Source organism: Fukomys damarensis, unplaced genomic scaffold, assembly GCF_012274545.1.
Source record: "Fukomys damarensis isolate Sample0158 unplaced genomic scaffold, DMR_v1.0_HiC HiC_scaffold_16, whole genome shotgun sequence".
Classification (NCBI taxonomy): domain Eukaryota; kingdom Metazoa; phylum Chordata; class Mammalia; order Rodentia; family Bathyergidae; genus Fukomys; species Fukomys damarensis.
In genome coordinates this window covers 119139913-119159104 of record NW_022900928.1, presented here as the reverse complement: position 1 = coordinate 119159104, position 19192 = coordinate 119139913, and the positions used below count along the sequence as shown (strand labels likewise).

Below are 19192 nucleotides of genomic sequence, written 5' to 3'. Positions count from 1 at the left end.
GGGGGTGGGAATGTAGCGCGTGGGGGAAGGGGCGCAGCCTGGCCATCTGGCGCCTTCTTTCCCCACCCGAGCTTAGAGGCCAATGCAGGGTACTTCCTGTGACGCTTTTGGTTAGCCAGATGGAGCGGAAGGTTCCGGTCCTGTGAAGACTTCTCCTGGCCCCGCTCCTTTCGTATCTACTTCCAGGCCAACGAGCCCTTGGCCCCGCAGGACTCGGGACTTCAGCACCGAGGACAGCACCAGCCTGGGCCTGCGCTGGAAGGCTGCTTCAGCCCCCCTCCCCGCCCCCCGCCCCCGCCCCCGCTCCCGCTCCCGCTCGGGAGAGGCGGGCTAGAGTCTCCTCCTCTTCTGAGTTCCAGGCTCTTATAGTTAGGGTGCTTTTGAAGACTTGGGAAGTACCTTTTCCTTCCGAATTTGGCCAAAAACTCTCCCAGAATAATTCTGTGAGACAAGTATTTGATCCTCTAACACCATTCCCTCACCTTCCATGCACCTAAAAAGCTTCTCCTCAACTCCGCAGTTAAGCAAATTGAGGCCTTTAAGGATCCAGACTCTCAGATCTTCAAAAGCCAAAGCCAGATCCCGTGCTTCCTTCCTTTAAGCCTTCCTCTGAATGAAAGGAGGAGCCCCATCTGCTCTCCACATTTCCCCTCCTGCCCATCCGACCATTCTGCAGTGTGGGTGTCTGACACTCCACTCGTTTGTCCCTTACAGGCTGCCTGTTTGACCGCAAACTCTGTTCTCACCTCGAAGTCTGTATTCAGGGTGAGTGGGGTCTAAGTAAGACTCACAAGATGGGAGTACAATTAAAAAGCAAGTGGGGGTCCTAGAGGGAGTGGGAGCCAAGCTTGGGAAGAGGGCCCTGGCCTAGAGGGGCAGAGCTCTAAAGCCAAGAGAAGAAGTGCACAGAGTGCTATTCATTTGTGACCTGCATTTGGGAAGGCTTCTTGTCCAAGACCCCGGTAACAACACCTTTGTGCTCTTTAGATGGCTTGTTTGGACAGTGCCAGGTGGGAGTGGGGCAGGCCCGGCCCCTTTTGCAAGTCACCTCCCCAGTTCTCCAACGCTTACAAGCTGTGCTTCGACAACTCATGTCCCAAGGTGAGGTCTGCATGCACTGGAGGAGAGAAACAGAAACTCGGTTAGATGTGGGTGGGGAAGAGAGGGGTTCCCCGAGCCAAGGACTTCTCTTCATGGAACATTCCTGTCACACCCACTGCTGGAACCTCTTCCCCATCTGCTAGAGAAAGGAACAAGATGAGGATGGATATGGAATCCTAGAGATGGGCTGTTCACACTTGGACTCTTTGGAGAAGCCCCGAGGAGGCCCTAGATGAAATCACTGGGGAATGGCAGCATCCTTTTCTTTAGGGCCAGCCCCACTCCCTGCCACTGTCTTGAGTGTTTCAGAGCCATGAATTCTGGAGTTTCAAGACAGAACACCTCACTCATCCAACTCACTCATTCCACAAGGAATTATGAAGTACCTCCTGCGTAGTTGTTTGAGATGTTTCAGGGAATAAAACAAAGATCTCTGCTTCCTGGCATTTATGTTTGGGAGAAAAGGAGGAAACACTAAGTTAGCAGAGATATCACATATCAGAAGATGAGGGCCCGGGATTTAGCTCAGAGGAACCATGCCTGCTTTGCAAGTACAAGGTCCTGAGTTCGATCCCCAGTACCAAATTAAAAAAAAAAAAAACATACTAGAAGATTGTAAATGCTGTGGAATATTATAGCAGGATCAAGTGACCAAAAATGGTGAGGTGGGACTCTGCAGTATCAAATCAGGTGACCAAGGTAGACTTTAGTGAGACTATAAAATTTAAATAGCCTTTAAAGAAGCAGAAGAGTCCTCAAGGGGGTTATCTGGGGAGAAGAGTGTTTCAGGCAGACCACACAGGTAGGACAAAAATCCTAAGACGGGAGTACAAGCCTGAGAAATGTGGGGACGGGTGTGGCTAGAGAGGAGTGATGGAGAAGAAGAGTGTATGATACAGTCAGGAAAGTGATGAGGGAAGGGGTGCAGATCTTGGTGGGGACTTGCAGGAGAATGTATGGAGAGTGACTTTACTCTGAGTAAGAGAAGAAACAAGGTTTGGACCTTAGGGATGCATGATCTAACTTCTTTAAAATGATCACTTGCTGCTGTGTTGAGAGTATGTAGAATGTAGAGAGTCAAGGATTGCAGCTCAGAGACCATTCAAACCTACTACAATACCTCAGATAAGAGATGATAGATTTGGGCCGGGAATTCAGCTCGCTGGTTCTGCTTCCTGCCTCACAAGCGCAAGGTGCTAAGTTTGACTCCCGGTACCCCCCCCAAAAAAAGAGATAATAGACTGGACCAAGGTGGCAATTTCATGAAATATTGGTTATGGCTGTAGAGAGGAATCAAAAGTGACACCCAGGTTTTATTGCCCGAATAGCTGAGTCCATGAGATGTCATGAACTATGATGGGGAAAATTGCAGAACAAACAACCTCAGTGCAGGAGAGGGGGGTATTCAGTTTGAATATGTTGAGTTTAAAATGTCTGTTCAAGTAAAAGTAGAATGTTAAGTATATGAGATTGGATTTTGAGAGGGGTGGTTAGAATAGAGATATGAATTTGGGTTCTTTGGCATATAAATAGTATTAGATACCTAAGATAGAAAAGATAACCAGAGAACTTAGTGTTAATGGAAAAGAGTTCCAAGGATCAAACCTTAGAGGATTCTAATGTTAAGCCAGAGCTTTAGCCCTAGAGAATACTAATATTAAAAGGATAAGGAGAGGAAGCTAGGAATGGTGGAACATACCTGAAATCCCAGCAGTGTGGGAGGCTGAGGCAGGAGGATTGAAAAGTTTGAGCCCAGCCTGGACAACTTGGTGACTTAACAAGACCCTGTCTCAAAATAAAAAATAAGGAATGTAGTTCAGAAATGTAGTGTAGGAATGTAGTTCAGCCAGGCATAGTGATGCATGCCTGTAATCCCAGTGCTCAGGAGGCTGAGGCAGGAGGATCACAGTGAGTTCATCTAGCCTAGACCACATAGTGAGTTCAAGGCCAGCCTGAGTTACATAGTGAGACCCTGTCTCAAAAAAGCAAGCAACAACAACAAAACAGGAATGCAGTTTAGTGTGGAGGGTTCCCATCCCCAGTACCAGAAGGACAAAAAAAGGAAAAGAAGAAGAATAAACAAGGGATTTTGAGATGGGGAGGCCAGTGAGGTAGGAGGGAAGGAGTCTTTAGTGGTCTGGAAGTCAAATGAAAGTGTATCAAGAAGGAAGGAATGATCAGTGGTATCCAAGGATGGTAGATTAAGTAAAATGAGATCTGAAAATTGGCTACCAGATTTATACAGGCAGAAGTTGCTGATAATCTTTATGAGAAGAACTTTGATAGAATAACTGGGAATAAAATACTGAATAGAGTGGATTAAGAGGGAATGGGATGCTGGGCACACATACCTGTAACCCCAGCTACTCAGAAGGCTGAGGCAGGAGAATCCCCAGTTGTGGTCCAACCTGGGCAACTTAGCAAGACCCTGTCTCAAAATAAAATAAAAATGGCTGGTGGTGTAGCACAGAGGTATAGCACTTGACTAACATGTGTGAGGTCCATGGTTCAATCCTCAATACCACAAAAAGAAAAAAATACAAGGAAAGAGAGAAAAAGGAAAAGGAAGTGGGAAAATGAAGATGTAGGAAATAGGGGAAAGTTATGGGGAAGATGTTCTTGAGTAAGTGATAACAGATAGTTCATCTAACATTAGACTGGGCAAAGGGGCAAATAAATCTGCCTTAGAGCCGAGCATGGTGGTTCATGCCTCTAATCCCAGCACTCTTAGAGTCTGAGGCAGGAAGATTGCAAATTCAAGCCCAAAATGAAATGTAAGGATACAGAGGCACATAGTTCATTGTGAAGATTTTATGTGTGTGTGTGTGTGTGTGTGTGTGTGTGTGTGTGTGTGTATGAAACTCAGGCTCAAGATCAACAAAAAGAATAGTGATGATTATAATAGCATTAATTGGAAGTTCATTATGTGACAGGCACTATTCTACTTAATATGTGCTATTTTAACTATCACAGTCTTAGGAGGTATAAAGTCCCATCTTACATATGAGAGAATTGCAATGAGAAAACTGAGGCTGAACAACTTGCCCAAAGTCACTCAATCCCTCAGTGACAGAGGCAGGATTCAAACCCAGACAGTCTGACTCCAAAAGCTGTCTCTAAAGCTGGGTAGAAGATAGGTCAGATCACCCAGCAAGTCTTCAGGCCCCTCCACTGCCCCTCTGCCCCTGCAGACCCAGATTCCTGAAGTCGAGAGCACACTCCTGATCTCCACTGACTGGAGCTGAGCCAACCCTACCCCGTCCTTTCCCTCTGACAGGATTGTCCTGGCATGATGACCTCACCCAGTATGTGATTTCCCAGGAGATGGAGCGCATCCCCAGGCTTCGGCCCCCCGAGACCCGTCCAAGGGACAGGTAGGTAGCCTTTCTCAGTCATCTAAAGGTTTTTGAGGCTGGCAGTCTCTGATCTTCCTGGTGGATGGAGGAGAAGGCACAGAAAGGCCAGTAGGCTGGGGCACAGGTGAGAGAGGCTCAGGAATGGTCACCCTGACATACTCCCATATCCAGTAGGAGGGAGCGGAGCTCACCCTGGGGAATCCAACAAAACAGGGCATTAAAATATACTTTGGCAAATGTTGATATTTTAAAAGAAGCATTCAAGTAGTCATCATGAGCAAACTAGAATTTTATTGAACCAAAGTTGTTTACCATTCAGTGTCATTAGGTGGCAGAATTGTTTATTGCAGGAAGTGTCACTGTCGTCCCTTGGTTAGGACCCTGAAAGGATCCTGCAAAGCAAAGACAGGGACATGAGGTCCATGAAGCTCAGACGATGACACCGGGATGAAGAAAGCATAGTGGTAGGGGTGGAGCAGGACAGTCGAGTGTGTGGACATCTGCTTGGAGAATCAGGTGTGGGGACATGCACACAGGGACAACTGGGCAAACCACACCATAGTTCATGTCAAGAGGATTCCATCTGAATTCCTGGATGCCATCCTTCCCTCTCTGCCCTTAGCCTCCTGCTTCTCTGGCCTCAGTGGCTGTGTCTCAGGGACCTAGGGGTGCTCACCAAGGTGGCAGGTGCCTCTGCCAGGCTCGGCCCGCTGGCCCATCTCCATGTTCTTCTGGCTCATCTCTCCTGCCCCAAGGCCACCTCATTTCTTAAGAGGTCAGGTCCACTCTAAACTGCTGACTGTGTGAGGTCCAAACTATCTCTGCCTCTTAAACCCTTGCCCAATACAGCCACACACACACACACACACACACACACACAAATACATACATACATACATAAATACATACACACATTTTGCTTTTCTCCCCAGATCTAGCTTGATGCCCAGGAGACCTGTTTCTGCTGGAGAGCTGCTTTTACAGGGCATCCCCACGAGCTCCGCCCTCACTGCTCAGGGACTTCCTCGACCTCCAGTTGGTGGGGGCGGAGCTGGGGCAGGCTCCCCGCTGTCCTCTCTGCAGGCTGAGCTGCTGCCCCCTCTCTTGGAGCATCTGCTGCTGTCCCCGCAGCCTCCCCACCCTGCCCTGAGTTATGAGCCCGCCCTGTTGCAGCCATACCTGTTCCACCAGGTAAGCTCTTCCCTGTGGCCCTTCCCCAACCCACATCCCTCAACCCTGACTTCTGCTCTTACCCAGATCTCTGGTTCCCCACAGTTTGGTTCCCGAGATGGCTCCCGGAGCTCAGACAGCTCCTCAGGAATGGTCAGTGTTGGCCCTCTGCCCAAGGTCGAAGCTCCTGCCCTCTTCAGCAGAACTGCCTCCAAGGGCATGTTTGGAGCCCACCCTGGCCACTCCTATGGAGACTTGCCAGGGCCCTCACACGCTCAACTTTTCCAGGACTCAGGGCTGCTCTACCTGGCCCAGGAGTTGCCAGTGCCTGGCAGGGCCAGGGCACCAAAGCTGCCAGAACAAGGGAGCAACAGTCGGGCAGAGGACTCCTCAGAGGGCTATGAGGAGGAGGGACTAGGGGGTCCTGGGGAAAAGTCCCCTTCTCCAGCAGAACAGCCAGGTAACTTTCTTCACTATCCACTGCCCCACCTGTGGGGGCTGCTCTAGGAAAACTGTGGGGTTTCTTCCTAACTATACATGCATTTGTTAAATTATCCCTAAAGCCTCTGATACATTTAATTAAAGCCTGCAGGCAGCATAGGTGGACTCCTCTTCAAAAGGAGAATCACACCGTCCTTGGTGGGCCTAGAGTTTAGGTCTTGGCCCCAGGAAGGTCTTTCCCCCAAAATGTGCACAAGGGAAGAGCAAAGCATCAGTTTCTTGGTATTTGAGAAGAATGTGTGCTAGGCCCCCTTCATCCCACCTGTGCCCCACAAGTCCATCCTATGATCAGCCCTAAGCTCTCTCTGGCTCCCAGCAGATGTGACTCTGCAGAGACTGGCCACTGTGCTGGCGGGGTATGGGGTGGAGCTGCGCCAGCTGACTCCCGAGCAGCTCTCCACCCTCTTGACCATACTGCAGCTGCTGCCCAAGGGTTCAGGAAGAAATCTAGGTGAGTGTCCAGGCAGAGAGCAGCAACTCCCAGCTCTTGTCTCACCTCAACACCAAACGTAGTAGCCTGGAGAGGAAAAGTCAGGATCAAGGTCAAGGGAAGAGAGGTCTGGTTTGGTTTTATTGGGGTTTGCTTTGGTTTTTACTTTTGCAACGCTGAGGGTAGAATCCAGGACCTTATGCATGAGAGGCAAGAGCTCTACCACTGAGCTGCCTGCCTCTTCAGCCCAAGAGAGTCCTTTTGAGACACAGGGGCAGACAGTGAGCTGAGGGGTTAGACCAGGAAAAGAACAGAGGGTGGAGAAATGGAAAAACCAACAGAAGGTGTGGGCAGGGATAAAAGACATCAAGAAGGGAAGGTCGCCGGGCATGGTGATGCATGCCTGTAATCCCAGCACTCAGGAGGCTGAGGCAGGAGGATCGCTGTGAGTTTGAGACCAGCCTGGGCTACACAGTGAGTTCCAGAGCAGTCTCAACTACATAGTGAGACCCTGTCTCAAAAAAAATAAAAGGGAAGGTCGATGCTAATGATGACCTGAACGGGGAGATGGCCATGTAGAAGATAAGCCAGTAATTGATGGGTAGAGCAAGGGCTGGATAAAAATAGCTTTGAGAGCTAGGCCAATGACTGAGGGCAGTTAATAAATCAACTTCTACAGCAGAAGGAAAGAGGAATGAGGCCATTCATAGAGTGGGACCATTGACAGGGTCTTGATCACGGACTAAAGAAAGAGCCCACAGCAGGTGGAACAAGCCCAAGGCTTTGGTCCCTTCTCCCAGTGTATTGTGAGCACCTTGGCCTTGACCCTTCCCCCAGACTCTTGTTTTCCTGTCTTTGCAGGAGGAGTGGTAAATGTTGGAGCCGATGTCAAGAAAGTAAGTTTCCAGCACCTTCCTGCTCTGTGGCCCATGTTGGCACACCTCTTTCTTGGAATCTAAATCTTAGGGTTGGGGCCCAGAATCTGTATTCTCCCAGTCCCTCATTTTGGGGAAACTAAGGCCCAGAGATATCACATCATTGCCTGTGGTCTCACATCAAGTTGATAGCACTGCTGGGAATCAGAATCCTTTTTCTTTCTTTTTTCTTTTTTGGTGGGGGGTGTGGTTTACCTGCGATCAAACTTGGGACCTTGTGCTTGCAAGGCAGGCGGCAGAACCACTGAGTTAATCCCCGGCCCTCATTTTTGGCTTTTTGACACAGGGTTTCCATATGTAGCCCAGGCTGGCCTTGAACTCACAGTGATTCTTCTGCCTTAGCCTAGTGTGTGCCCAGCTCTAGAAATCAGCATTCTTAATTTACTCCTCTTCTCATTACAAATCTTTCACACTGTGCTCTTACAGCAGGAGAGGAGTTGAGGGAGGGCAGGCTCCTGAGCCCTGTAACTGGCAAAGCTACGCTTCTGTTTTAGGTGTTGAACTTCTAAGATGTTTTGGCTGAACAAAAGTCTAAAATCCTTTTTCTGCCTGTTAGTCTTCCAGTCTCACCCCAGCTCTCTGGTTCCAGAAGCTCCTCCCCCTCCAACCCCATTCTGTGGATTTCTAGCCCATGGTTCACTCATTCAATCGTTCATTCATTCATCCATCCACCCATTCGCCCATCCACTTGGCATACATGTTTGAGGTGTGCTGTCTGTACCCAGCACTGGACTGGGCCTTGGGTGTAGAAAGCTAAATAGATTTGAAGCTGTACTGTGGAAAGCTCCAAGTCCAGTTCCGACCTTCTTCCCCAGACCCTCCACTGTCTGGAAGCCACACCACCTCCATCCTCTCTTCTCAGACAGTGGAGGAGCAAGCACAGGGTGGAGACACAGCAGAGCCTCTACGTCCTATACCCTCCTTTCCTGGACACCCCACTGCCAACCCCACCTCCAGTAAAGTCCAGCCAGTGCTGAGCCCAGGCCCCTCTGAGCCCCCCAAAGCTGCCAGTCCCTCAGCTACACCCATCCTGCTGGAGAAGAAAAGTCCACTGGGCCAGACCCAGCCCACAGTGGTGGGACAGCCTTCAGCTCGGCCATCAGCAGAGGAGTACGGCTACATCGTCACTGACCAGAAGTAAGGGCTCCAACCGGGGGGACCTTCCTGTCCTCTGGTGGTGTGGCTGCCTTTCCTGGCAGGAAGCAGAGAGCAGAAACCCAGGAGTGAAGGACACAGGGAGGTGGTGGGCAGCTCTGCACTGCTGGAGGTGACCTGTCTGAAGAAAGAGGGTCCCATGTCCCTTCCTCTCTCTGCTCCCCACCTCCAGACCCCTGAGCCTGGCTGCAGGAGTGAAGCTGCTGGAGATCCTGGCTGAGCACGTGCACGTGTCCTCGGGCAGCTTTATCAACATCAGGTGGGGCTGGTACCTTGACGGGTGGCAGAAAGGATCTAGAAAGCAGCTTGATGAGGCAGTGGCTGGAGGGACTCAGGGAAGGAAGGGAAGGCAGCTCTGGGGTTACAGAGGCTCCCAGCTGTATTAAAGGTATAGTTACTTAGTCTACTGCTTGCTCCATGTAGTATCTGCCTGTGATCAGACGCCCCTGGAGTGCATCCCTGGTCTGCCCCAGCCCCTTCCTCCAAAGCAGGGGGGCGGGGCAAGGCCGGCTTCTCTGTTAGTCTGGGCCCCACAGGGAGCAAAGCAGTAACACAGCTCCTATTTGGCAGTGTGGTGGGACCAGCCCTCACCTTCCGCATCCGGCACAATGAACAGAACCTGTCTTTGGCAGATGTGACCCGGCAAGCTGGTAAATATTGCCCCAACAGCAATCCCAGGCTTGGGCTCAGCCCCAGCCCTAGTGCCCAGGCCTATGGCTGATGCTGAGTTGAAATAGTCCCAGTCCACATGGACCCTGCCAGGCTCAGCATGATGGGAGTGGAGACTACCTGGGGCTGGAGAGAGCCTGACACGTGCCTTCCCTGCAGGGCTGGTGAAGTCTGAACTGGAAGCACAGACAGGGTTCCAGATCTTGCAGACAGGAGTAGGACAGGTATGCACTAACTGGAGAATCCGAGAAAGCCCCAGAGGCACCACACTACTCAGGAGAGATGGAGGCAAACTGGGGGGGGGAGCTGGGGGGGCTCCATTTGAGAGACTTGTGTCTAGCTGGCCAGCCCCTCCCCTGCAGTTCTTTTTATGACCAGCAGGTGGCTTCTTACTGTAGAATCTGCCCTTAATAGGAAGGCCTGAGTTTAGAACTAGCAGATGCCCTTAGAATCCTGGAGCAATCTCTAATTCGAAGGGACAGAAAGAGCATTATTCTCAAAATATGTTTTTATTCGGCATCCATACTGATGCCTCACATTCTAATATTCCATCCCTTGGGTTCCCTCTCCATTTCTCCATGTCCATTTTAACGTGGAAATCCTCCAAACTCCATGAGGTCTCTCGCACTGGAGTTGGTCTAATGGAGACAGAGAAAGATCAGAGCCCTCCTGCCTATATCTACTCACAGACCTGCCTCAGGAGGTGTCCTAGCAAGGATCGGGGCATGGGACAGTGTGAGGAGAGGCTGCTAAGTCTCCCCCAATTCTGGCATTGTCTCTACAGAGGGAGGAGGCAGCTGCAGTCCTTTCCCGACCAGCCCACAGCACCTCTCCCATGCGCTCTGTGCTGCTTACCCTGGTGGCCCTGGCGGGTGTTGCTGGGCTGCTAGTGGCTTTAGCAGTGGCTCTGTGTGTGCGCCAGCATTCTCGGCAGAGGGACAAGGAGCACTTGGCAGCTCTGGGGCCCGAGGGGGCCCATGGTGATACTACCTTCGAGTACCAGGTGTGCAGTCCCAGAAGCTTGTGGGGGCAGGAAGTGTGGGAAGCTTGTGAGTCCGGGTCTTTCACGAGGTGAAGGTGGCATAGCATGGGGAGTGAGCCTTACCCCCTGGAACATCCAAGTGCAGGCTGGAGAGGTCCCAGAAGCTGTGCTGGGGGAAGGGTACTTTTTGAATGGGTGGAAATCAGGAGTGGATGGTTACTGAGAGTCTTCCCAATGCCCCAGTCCTAGGCTTCTGGGACTCTGCTCAATAATATTCAAGGTTGTCACAAACACCCAGCAGGAGACCTGAAAGGGCACAGTCCTACTCCAGAAGGGATGGGTTCCATTCAGAGTTAATCAAGATCAAGCCAAGGAGCCCAGACTTGAACCCACAGCCCCATTCAAAGGCTTTAAGAGACCCTTAGGCCCCACCTGATCCTTGCTCTGCAGGACCTGTGCCGCCAGCACATGGCTACAAAATCCCTGTTCAGCCGGGCAGAGGGCCCACCCGAGCCTTCACGGGTGAGCAGTGTGTCCTCACAGTTCAGCGATGCAGCCCAGGCCAGCCCTAGCTCCCACAGCAGCACGCCATCCTGGTGTGAGGAGCCTGCCCAGGCCAACATGGACATCTCCACAGGACACATGATTCTGGTCAGGATAGGGCCTGCACCCAGAGTGGGGAGGGAACAGGATGGTGGGAGAAGTAGGACTGGCCATACGGGCCAGAGCCAGGCTGTGGTACCCCTGTAGGCATACATGGAGGACCACCTGCGGAACCAGGACCGCCTGGCCAAGGAGTGGCAGGCCCTGTGTGCCTACCAAGCAGAGCCGAACACCTGCGCCATCGCCCAAGGAGAGGGCAACACCAAGAAGAACCGCCATCCTGACTTCCTGCCATGTAAGTGAGCCTCGTCACCAGCCTGGCCCCACCCACCTCCCACTGGTGACTCAGGAGGGTTTAGGGAAAGGGCTGGGCTCCTGGATCAAGCTGAGCGGTAGAGGTTCCAGGACCCAGTGGCCAGAGGCCATCTGGGGTGGGATGTCTGGTCTGTGCAGATGACCATGCCCGCATCAAGCTGAAGGTGGAGAGCAGCCCTTCTCGAAGTGATTACATCAACGCCAGCCCCATCGTGAGTGCCTCTGATTCCAACCACTCCCCTCTGCTCATCTGTGCTTCCTTCCCTGTGTTCACCTCCCAATCCACCCAAGGGCCCATGAATTGTGGGGCCTGATAGCCTAGCATGGAAATGGGGGCTTCTCAGCCTTCCCTACAACCTGCCCGCTCCTTTTTGCCTAGCACCTCCATAATGGCAGGTCCCATTCTGGCTCCTGATGTATCTTCTATGCCCTCCAGATCGAGCATGACCCTCGGATGCCAGCCTACATAGCCACCCAGGGACCATTGTCCCATACCATCGCAGACTTCTGGCAGGTGGGCTCTTAAAGGGAGGGCTTTCCTAGGGACCAGGGGCCCATGGGGCCAGGCAGGTTCCACTAGAGAGCTTCAAGAGAAGCTTACCTGGGTCTCTGTCCCTAGATGGTGTGGGAGAACGGCTGCACCATCATCGTTATGCTGACCCCGCTAGTGGAGGATGGCGTCAAGCAGTGTGACCGCTATTGGCCAGATGAGGGCTCCTCCCTGTACCATGTATATGAGGTCAGGAGGACCCCACAGCAAGGGGACGACAGGAGTGGGGAAGGTGGATGATGGTCTAGTTGTTCATATATATGACTGTACATGTGTACAATGTATATATGCACACATTCAAATACCCACATATACATATATGTGTATGTCCTATCTAGGGTCCAAAGGCATTAGTAGGGACATGATAAAGTACAGAAACAAAATCATAAGAACACTAAAACTCAGATAAGCTAAGCACCTGGAGTATATGAGACAGGAAAATAAGTGTTCCCAAAGATGGAGATTGAGATCTCTTTTAATTGAGCCTTAGCTCTGAGTTTCCTGGTGACCAAAGCAAAGAAAGAAATAACCCACAGTCACATACGTTGCGCATGTAAAATAGACACAAATTTTTTCATTGGGAGAGAAGACAGATCCTGGATGGAAAAGCTATCAGTTGCCCTGAGCAATAAAAAAGCCACAGGAGCAGCCAGGATTCTTGCGGATAACTGGGACAGGTGGGGTGGGTGGGAGGGTAAAGTTCTTCAAGGACTTAGATTTGAAGTAACCTGGGTGGCTGGGAGGACTAGGGGGGACTGAGGAGGCCCCGGGTGCGTGCTCAGGCCTGGGCTGGTCTGGGCAGGTGAACCTGGTGTCGGAACACATCTGGTGCGAGGACTTCCTGGTGCGCAGCTTCTACTTGAAGAACGTGCAGACACAGGAGACGCGCACGCTCACGCAGTTCCACTTCCTCAGCTGGCCGGCAGAGGGCACCCCGGCCTCCACCCGGCCGCTGCTGGATTTCCGCAGGTGAGGGAGCTCGGAGAGGCTGGGACCGTGACACAGATGCCGAGGGCTGGGCCCTAGTACCCTCTTTCAGCCCACCAGCAACTCCTGGGTCCCCGGGTCTGATCTGGAGTCCCAGCCTCTGTCGTCCCCCTCCATCACCCCAAGAGCAGGATTAATGTTCTGTTTACCTGTGTCATCTTCCAACTCACTCTGCTTTTTTGCTCCTTCCTGCTCGAGCCCTCTTTTTCTCGCTGCCTCTCCTCGAGGCTCCTGCTTTACTGGCTTCCCAGGAGAAGGGTGCACTTCCTTCCCAGCCCTTTCCCTCTCCTGAGCCCCACTTCCTGGCATGTGGTCCAGTCCTTCTCCAGCCTGTGCTCTGCAGGCCCCCTGTGCTGTTTCCTCCCTCTCCTTCCTTCCTGCGGGGCTCCCCATCCCTCTCTCTCTGCCACCTTGTCTGCTTCTGTTCTCTTTTGCTTTTTCTCCTTTCCTTTGTTCTTTTTCCACCCTCTTCCATCTGTTATCTGCATCACTCTTTCTTCCATCTCCATTTCTACCTCTCGAATCTCTCCCTTCTCTCCCTCCCTCCCATCTTCCTCTTTCTGGCTTTCTCTCCCCTTATTTTTTTTTCCACTTCCCTACCCTCTCTGCCTCTCCCTCCTCTGTCCTTCTCACTCCCTGTTCCTTGTTCTCCTCTCTTCCGCACTTTTTCCCTCCTTCTCTCCCTCCCAGCTGCCAGTGTCATTTTTGTGATTTTCAGCTAGTGTTCTCATTCCACTTGCATAGGCACAAAAGTGCCCCTTGGCAGGTGTGGCTGCTGCTTGGACAGGGCGGAACATAAGGGTAGGGGCCACCCCAAAGGCTTCTGGGGGTGGGGTAGAAGACTGAAGCTGTCAGCGGGAGGAAGAGAAGAGCTCTGGGTTGGAAGAAATTCTTGCGCAGGGTGGGAGCTGGGACAGACACAAACTGGGAACTTAGCCTGTTGTGACACTGAAATCAAAACCAGGGTGGGCCTCCAGGCTCCTCTCCCTTTTCCCACGAAGACCCAATAGTACTGCAGCCCACTCCTTCTGCTCAGTCCAGTGTCAGGCTGGCCTGGGGTCTCTAGGTGCCGGGCAGAGGAGCAGAGCTGGTTTCTAAGCCTCAGAGTAATAGTTTCTAACTAGGGTCCCTGGAGCCTGAAGCTCACCTTGAATGCAATGCCAAACTATGGGAACTGTTTCTCTTTAATCATATTTTTAAAGTTGTCAGAGCCAGGAAAGTGATACATGCCTGAATCCCGGCTGAGGCAGGAGGACCATAAGCTCAAGGCCAGAAAGGACAACTTAGAAAACCTTGTCTCAAAATTATTAATAGTTTTTAAAGGGTGGGATGTAGCTCAGTGCTTTCTGGGTTCAGCTTCAGTACCCCCCCACCAACATGATGAGGCTAAGGGTGTAGCTCAGTGATAAGAGCACTAGCCTAGCATGCACAGGGCCCTGGGTTGCATCTCCAGCAAGGAAAACACACACACTGCAAAAATACCAACAGGACCACTGTGTAAAATCTGTTTTAAGGCTGCACAGGGAAGCTAAAAAGCACTGTTATTTAGGCCAAAATAAGATAAATTCAGGTGGACAAGACATCCAGGCAAATTAGTAATTGTTTAATTAATGCACTTCGGTGAAACTCTTCCAGTGGGAAGGCAAATTAATAAAAGAGGTTGTAGGGCCGGGATTTAGCTCAGCGGTTCAGTGGCCTGCCTTGCAAGTGCAAGGACCCTAGTTCAATCCCTGGTACCAAAAAAGAAAAAAAAAAAAAACAAAACCAATAAAAGAGGTTGTAGAAAGTGGCCCAAGAAAGCTTTTGCCTATGAAATGGGGACTATGATGCATCCTTTAGGGGACTTTCATAAGACTTAACCGCATAAGGTAAAGTCTAGTTTCAGTGCCTGCCACACAGCAAGGGCTCAGTTACTTCCAGCTACTGTTCATTATCCTTCTTATGAAATGGCTGAAAACCACTGCTGGGACCATTGTTGGTTCCACTCACCAGTGTGCTACTGTAAAGCCATTCGGTCACCTGGCCCCTTAGCTAGAGGACCACTAAGTCCCAAGCTTCCCCTGAAACCATCCTATTGCCTCTGAGAAGGTCTTCCCTTGTCCTGGCCCCCCTGGGGAATATTAGGAGTCTACAGCTGACTCAAAGCAGGCGTCATAAGGGACAGTGAAAGCTTGGACAAGGCCGCCGAGGGAGGGGGAAATGCCCTGCTCCTCGCTGAGTTCTGGTCAGGGGCAGCAGGGGAAGACCTGAGGCCCAAGCGGACCCTGGGCCTGAATATAACACAGCCTCAGAATGCCTGTGCGGAAGTGAGGCAGCAGCACAATCTTCAGAACTGCGGGGAACTCTGTGCCCAGCGTGGTGAGCTGACATCACAGCTAGTGAGGACCACCGGGAGCCTGAGCTGGGACAGGGGCTGGAGCGATTATAAAGGACAGAAGAGGGGCAGAGCACACGTGTTCCCTGAAGTCACCAGAAAGCCTGTCCCCCTCGGGATTGGGCAGAGATGGCTGTTAATATTAACACGGATCATCATGATTAGAGGCTCCCATTCGCTGAGCACCCACTCAGGCCATACCTCTTTACACGGGTTAACCATCTCAACCCTAAGGAAAGGTTACCAGTATTATTATCCCCTGTTTTCAGGGAAGAAGACTGAGGCTCAAAGAGGGCAAGTCTGCTTGGGCCCTTAGCTCATAAGTGACAGGCCACACCAGTGCCACCCATGGCAGTTCTGGTTCTTCCCCTCCAGCCCCAACTCCCTTGTCCACCCCTTCTCCCCCTGCCTTTGCCACATGGGGAGAAGCAGAAAGCAAGGCTGAGGCATGTACCCGGTGCCTCTGCCCTCTGCTGTGCCCACTGGTCCTCACACCCATTTCTCCTTGCAGGAAGGTGAACAAATGCTATCGGGGCCGATCCTGCCCCATCATCGTGCACTGCAGGTGGGTGGGGACTGGGGGGAATAGAGAACGCCAGCTGGGCCTTCCTGATCCCACCCTTTCTACACTTCCTATGCAGGCTGCCAGCCCAGCCCCTTGGTGCTGGCAAACAACAGCCCACTGGCCAAATCTGGCACAGCTGTTGTTTAATGGCCGTGTGCTAAGAATGGTTGGAGAAAAAGCAGGGGGCAGTGTGTGACAGACTTTCCACAAAGTTGGAAATATTTACTGTCTGGACCTTCGTATCAAAAGTTGGCCCAACAAAAGCCTGGCCCAGGCTGGAGGACCATTCCCATTCTGTCCTGCTGCCTCCATCCCAGGGCCTGGGACACCCCACAGCTCACAGGCTCTGTGTGCAAGGCCCACGTTCCAGGGCCAGATGTTGGGCACTTTCTCTCATCCCAGGCTCACACCCTGCCCGAGCCAGCCCTCACAGATTGGCCAACATTGTTCTCAAACCTGCACTCATTGCCCTCTCTGCTGGGCCCTGTTCTAAGCCTGCCACCAACTCCTGTTTCAGTGATGGTGCAGGAAGGACTGGCACCTACATCCTCATTGACATGGTACTGAACCGCATGGCAAAAGGTAAGGCCCAGCCCCACAGTGCCTGCAGCCCCCAGGCCCTTGCTAGAGCCTCGCCAGCAGCCAGGGGTCTGGCAGCCACTGAGGAGCAGGCCGCCACACCTCTAAGTCTTGCCCCATCGCCAAGTTGCCCACCCCAAGATGCATCAAGCTTTCTGGGTACTGTCCTCCTCTGGACACCCCTGAACAGCCCACATTCCACCCCACCTCCAGGAGTGAAGGAGATTGACATTGCTGCTACCCTGGAGCATATCCGTGACCAGCGTCCTGGCCTCGTCCGCTCGAAGGTGACCATACCTCCCTGCCCTGGCCCTAGCAGCACCCCCTGAATCCACTTCTCGGCCACCCCAGGGCACCAGCAGCAGCCTGCCTGTCCTACCTCTCTGCCTCTCTGAGGGGGATGCCCCTCCTCACAAGGGACCTGCCCAGCACCCTGACCCCTGGAAGGTCCCCCTGTGGCAGGAACGGAGGCCGGGTCTCCCCATGACCCTCCTGCCACTTCCCTTCCCCAGGACCAGTTTGAATTTGCCCTGACAGCTGTGGCAGAGGAGGTGAACGCCATCCTCAAAGCCCTGCCCCAGTGAGCTCCTCAAGCCCTACGGTGGGCAGCCCGCCCTCTGTTCGCTCTGCCTGTGTGAGCATCTATCTATGTACCCACTTCTCTACCCCCGCCCGCCACTTTGGCCACCCTTGAGCACATCTAGCCCTTCCAAGAGGAGTGTAAGGAAGGGGCAGCAGCAAGCACACGCCAGACCAGGCTCACACATGCTGGAGCCCAGGCAGCCCATGGAGGACGGGGCAGCAAATCTGCCCATGGCCTTCTCCTGCCTGAGTTCCCTGGCTCCTTTCCTGTGGCTCTGGATGCTCCCCACCTATCTGTCCCTCCCTCGGCCTGCTGTGTGGACAGGCAGGGTGGGGGTGCCTGCTGCTGTGGGGCTGCCGCCTCACCCCCACGCAGATACTGTGCCCTCTGTACCCGCACCCCAGGCTTCCCCCTGCCACGTGCCACTTAACCTCTCTCCCCTGGCACAAGAGAACATTTCTAGAAAAATCTACTTTTGTATCAATGTGAATAAAGTTAGTGTGTCATTTGTGCAACTGCAACCCACACTCCTACATCCTTCTGTCTGCTCTGCTTCCAGCCTCGGCCTGGACCTGAGTCACCCTGCAGTCTCCCTGGATACAGAGAACCCTGGGAGACAGGGGCCACAGGGGCCTGGAAGCTGCCTCCCTTGAACTGAATAGCAGTGCCTAAGAATGAGGCAGGCATTTTTTACCCTGTATTCCAAGGTGGCCCAAGGTTCTTTACATACATTCATTCGGTTCATCTTCATAAAGCCACTACCAATGATTAGCCCCACCTTTTTTTTTTTTGGTACCAGGGATCGAACTTAGGACCTTGCGCTAGCGAGGCAGGCAGCAGAACCACTGAGCTAAATCCCTGGCCCTATCCCCATTTTTTGATGAAGAAATCTCAGCTGGACACAGCCAGTAACAAACCTTGTAACTGGTGGAGTTAGGATTCAAATCTGGGTAGTCTGACCTCTGTCACCTCTCCTGTCAGTTCTTGGGTAGCTGCTTCAAGCCCTTTGGCCTCAAAAATAACATTCATATCAGGCAGGATCAGGAGGCTGGGACCTGTGGCAGTGATAAGGCAGTTCCAGCCACACCTCAGGGGACACTGCAGCAAACTCCAATGACTCCAGGCCAGGACTGCTGAGGGATACTTTCTCCCTGTCTGTCCCTCCACCTTGAGGGTGTTCCTCCTCCCAGAAGGAGGCTTCATCTGCTGGTCATGAAATGTCCTTGGACAAATGTGGTGGCCACAGAAGTGAAGCTAGAAGAGCCTTGGGCCTGGAGCACTTGGGGTTAGGGTCATTTATCCACATGCTTGCTAGACGCAGCCTCAAATGGAAAATAAGGTGACTACCATCTGCCAGAATGGGAAGTGAAGGGACCAGCCAGCCCCCCCACAGGTCCTCTACTGCGCTGCTGGGGCTCAGGTCCTGCGAGCTCAGCATTCCAGAGGCTACAAGTGGAGAAGCAGCTGTCCCAAAAGCTTCCAACATTCTGCCTCCCCACCCCACCATGGGGGCTTGAAATTCCTCATTCAGGACAGGCTGCTTCTTTGCATGGTAGAGCTGGGCATGGCAGCACAAGCCTATAACCCTAGAACTCTAGGGGGCTGAGCCAGGAGGATCAAAAGCTTGAGCTCAGCCTAGGCAATGTAGTGACTACGCAAGACCCTATCTCAAAAATAAAAAAAAAAAAAAAAATATATATATATATACATATATATATATATATATATGTGTGTGTGTGTGTGTATATATATATATATATATATGGGATGAGGATATAGCTCAATGTGAAAGCCTTGGGTTCAATCCCCAGTTTAAAACAACAATAACAGGGCTGGGGATTTAGCTCAGTGGTTCCGATGCCTGCCTTGCAAGCACAAGGTCCCGAGTTCCATCCCTGGTACTGAAAAAAAAACCCAGAACAAAAACCATTGTAGACCCTTTGGCTACTGAAGGTGAGGCCAACAGCCTGTCCTAGCACTGGCAGATGGGGGCCACACCACCTTGCAGGACAATGCACTTTTCCATGGCTGCAGATACAAGGAGAGGTGATTTTCTGGCTCTTTATTCCCCGAGTACTGATAAGCCTTGGGCTTATGCCTAGATTAGGGTTTACTGGTGCTACCCCACGTGCCCGATTTCTACCTCTGGGTGCAAGCTGAGAGGCTTGGTCTAGGAGTCTCGGGGTTCCAAGATTTCATCGTCATTGGCTTTTCGTGGTTCCCATATAGTCATCTTAACTCAGTCTGGTCCTAGCTGTGCTCTGAGTGTTGGGGGTAGAGGGTCTTAAGGATATAAGGGGAGTATTTGGTACTGGGGAAAGCCAGTCATGGGCCCCC

At 52.1% G+C, this 19192-nt stretch overlaps 1 protein-coding gene across 4 annotated transcripts; it reads left to right on the top strand.

The window, feature by feature from the left end:
- The first annotated feature begins 690 nt into the window (after window positions 1–690).
- On the top strand, window positions 691–17400 carry Ptprn (protein tyrosine phosphatase receptor type N). Of its 4 annotated transcripts, none has more exons than XM_010611830.2 (22): window positions 691–765; window positions 988–1101; window positions 4379–4475; window positions 5390–5648; window positions 5733–6087; window positions 6448–6579; window positions 7420–7454; window positions 8356–8630; window positions 8821–8907; window positions 9219–9298; window positions 9477–9541; window positions 10102–10320; window positions 10750–10950; window positions 11050–11197; window positions 11356–11429; window positions 11654–11731; window positions 11837–11956; window positions 12570–12736; window positions 15640–15693; window positions 16211–16275; window positions 16486–16559; window positions 16785–17400. In XM_010611830.2, exons 2-22 carry the CDS (start codon window positions 1092–1094, stop codon window positions 16854–16856), a joined length of 2667 nt encoding a protein of 888 aa, XP_010610132.1. In that variant the 5' UTR covers window positions 691–765; window positions 988–1091; the 3' UTR covers window positions 16857–17400. The 4 variants fall into 4 exon arrangements, with proteins under 4 accessions (XP_010610132.1, XP_033620544.1, XP_033620542.1 ...); XM_033764653.1 differs by having other exon boundaries at window positions 6445–6579; XM_033764651.1 differs by lacking the exon at window positions 691–765 and having other exon boundaries at window positions 1019–1101; window positions 5733–5780; window positions 5916–6087; window positions 6445–6579.
- Window positions 17401–19192: the final 1792 nt, after the last annotated feature.

What these genes read in the sequence shown, in the direction of transcription:
- Ptprn (XM_033764653.1), top strand. An exon ending in TACATCGTCACTGACCAGAA is followed by an intron (nt 8,631 to 8,820) that starts GTAAGGGCTCCA and finishes CCCCACCTCCAG; the next exon opens with ACCCCTGAGCCTGGCTGCAG. An exon ending in CTGGCCTCGTCCGCTCGAAG is followed by an intron (nt 16,560 to 16,784) that starts GTGACCATACCT and finishes TCCCTTCCCCAG; the next exon opens with GACCAGTTTGAATTTGCCCT.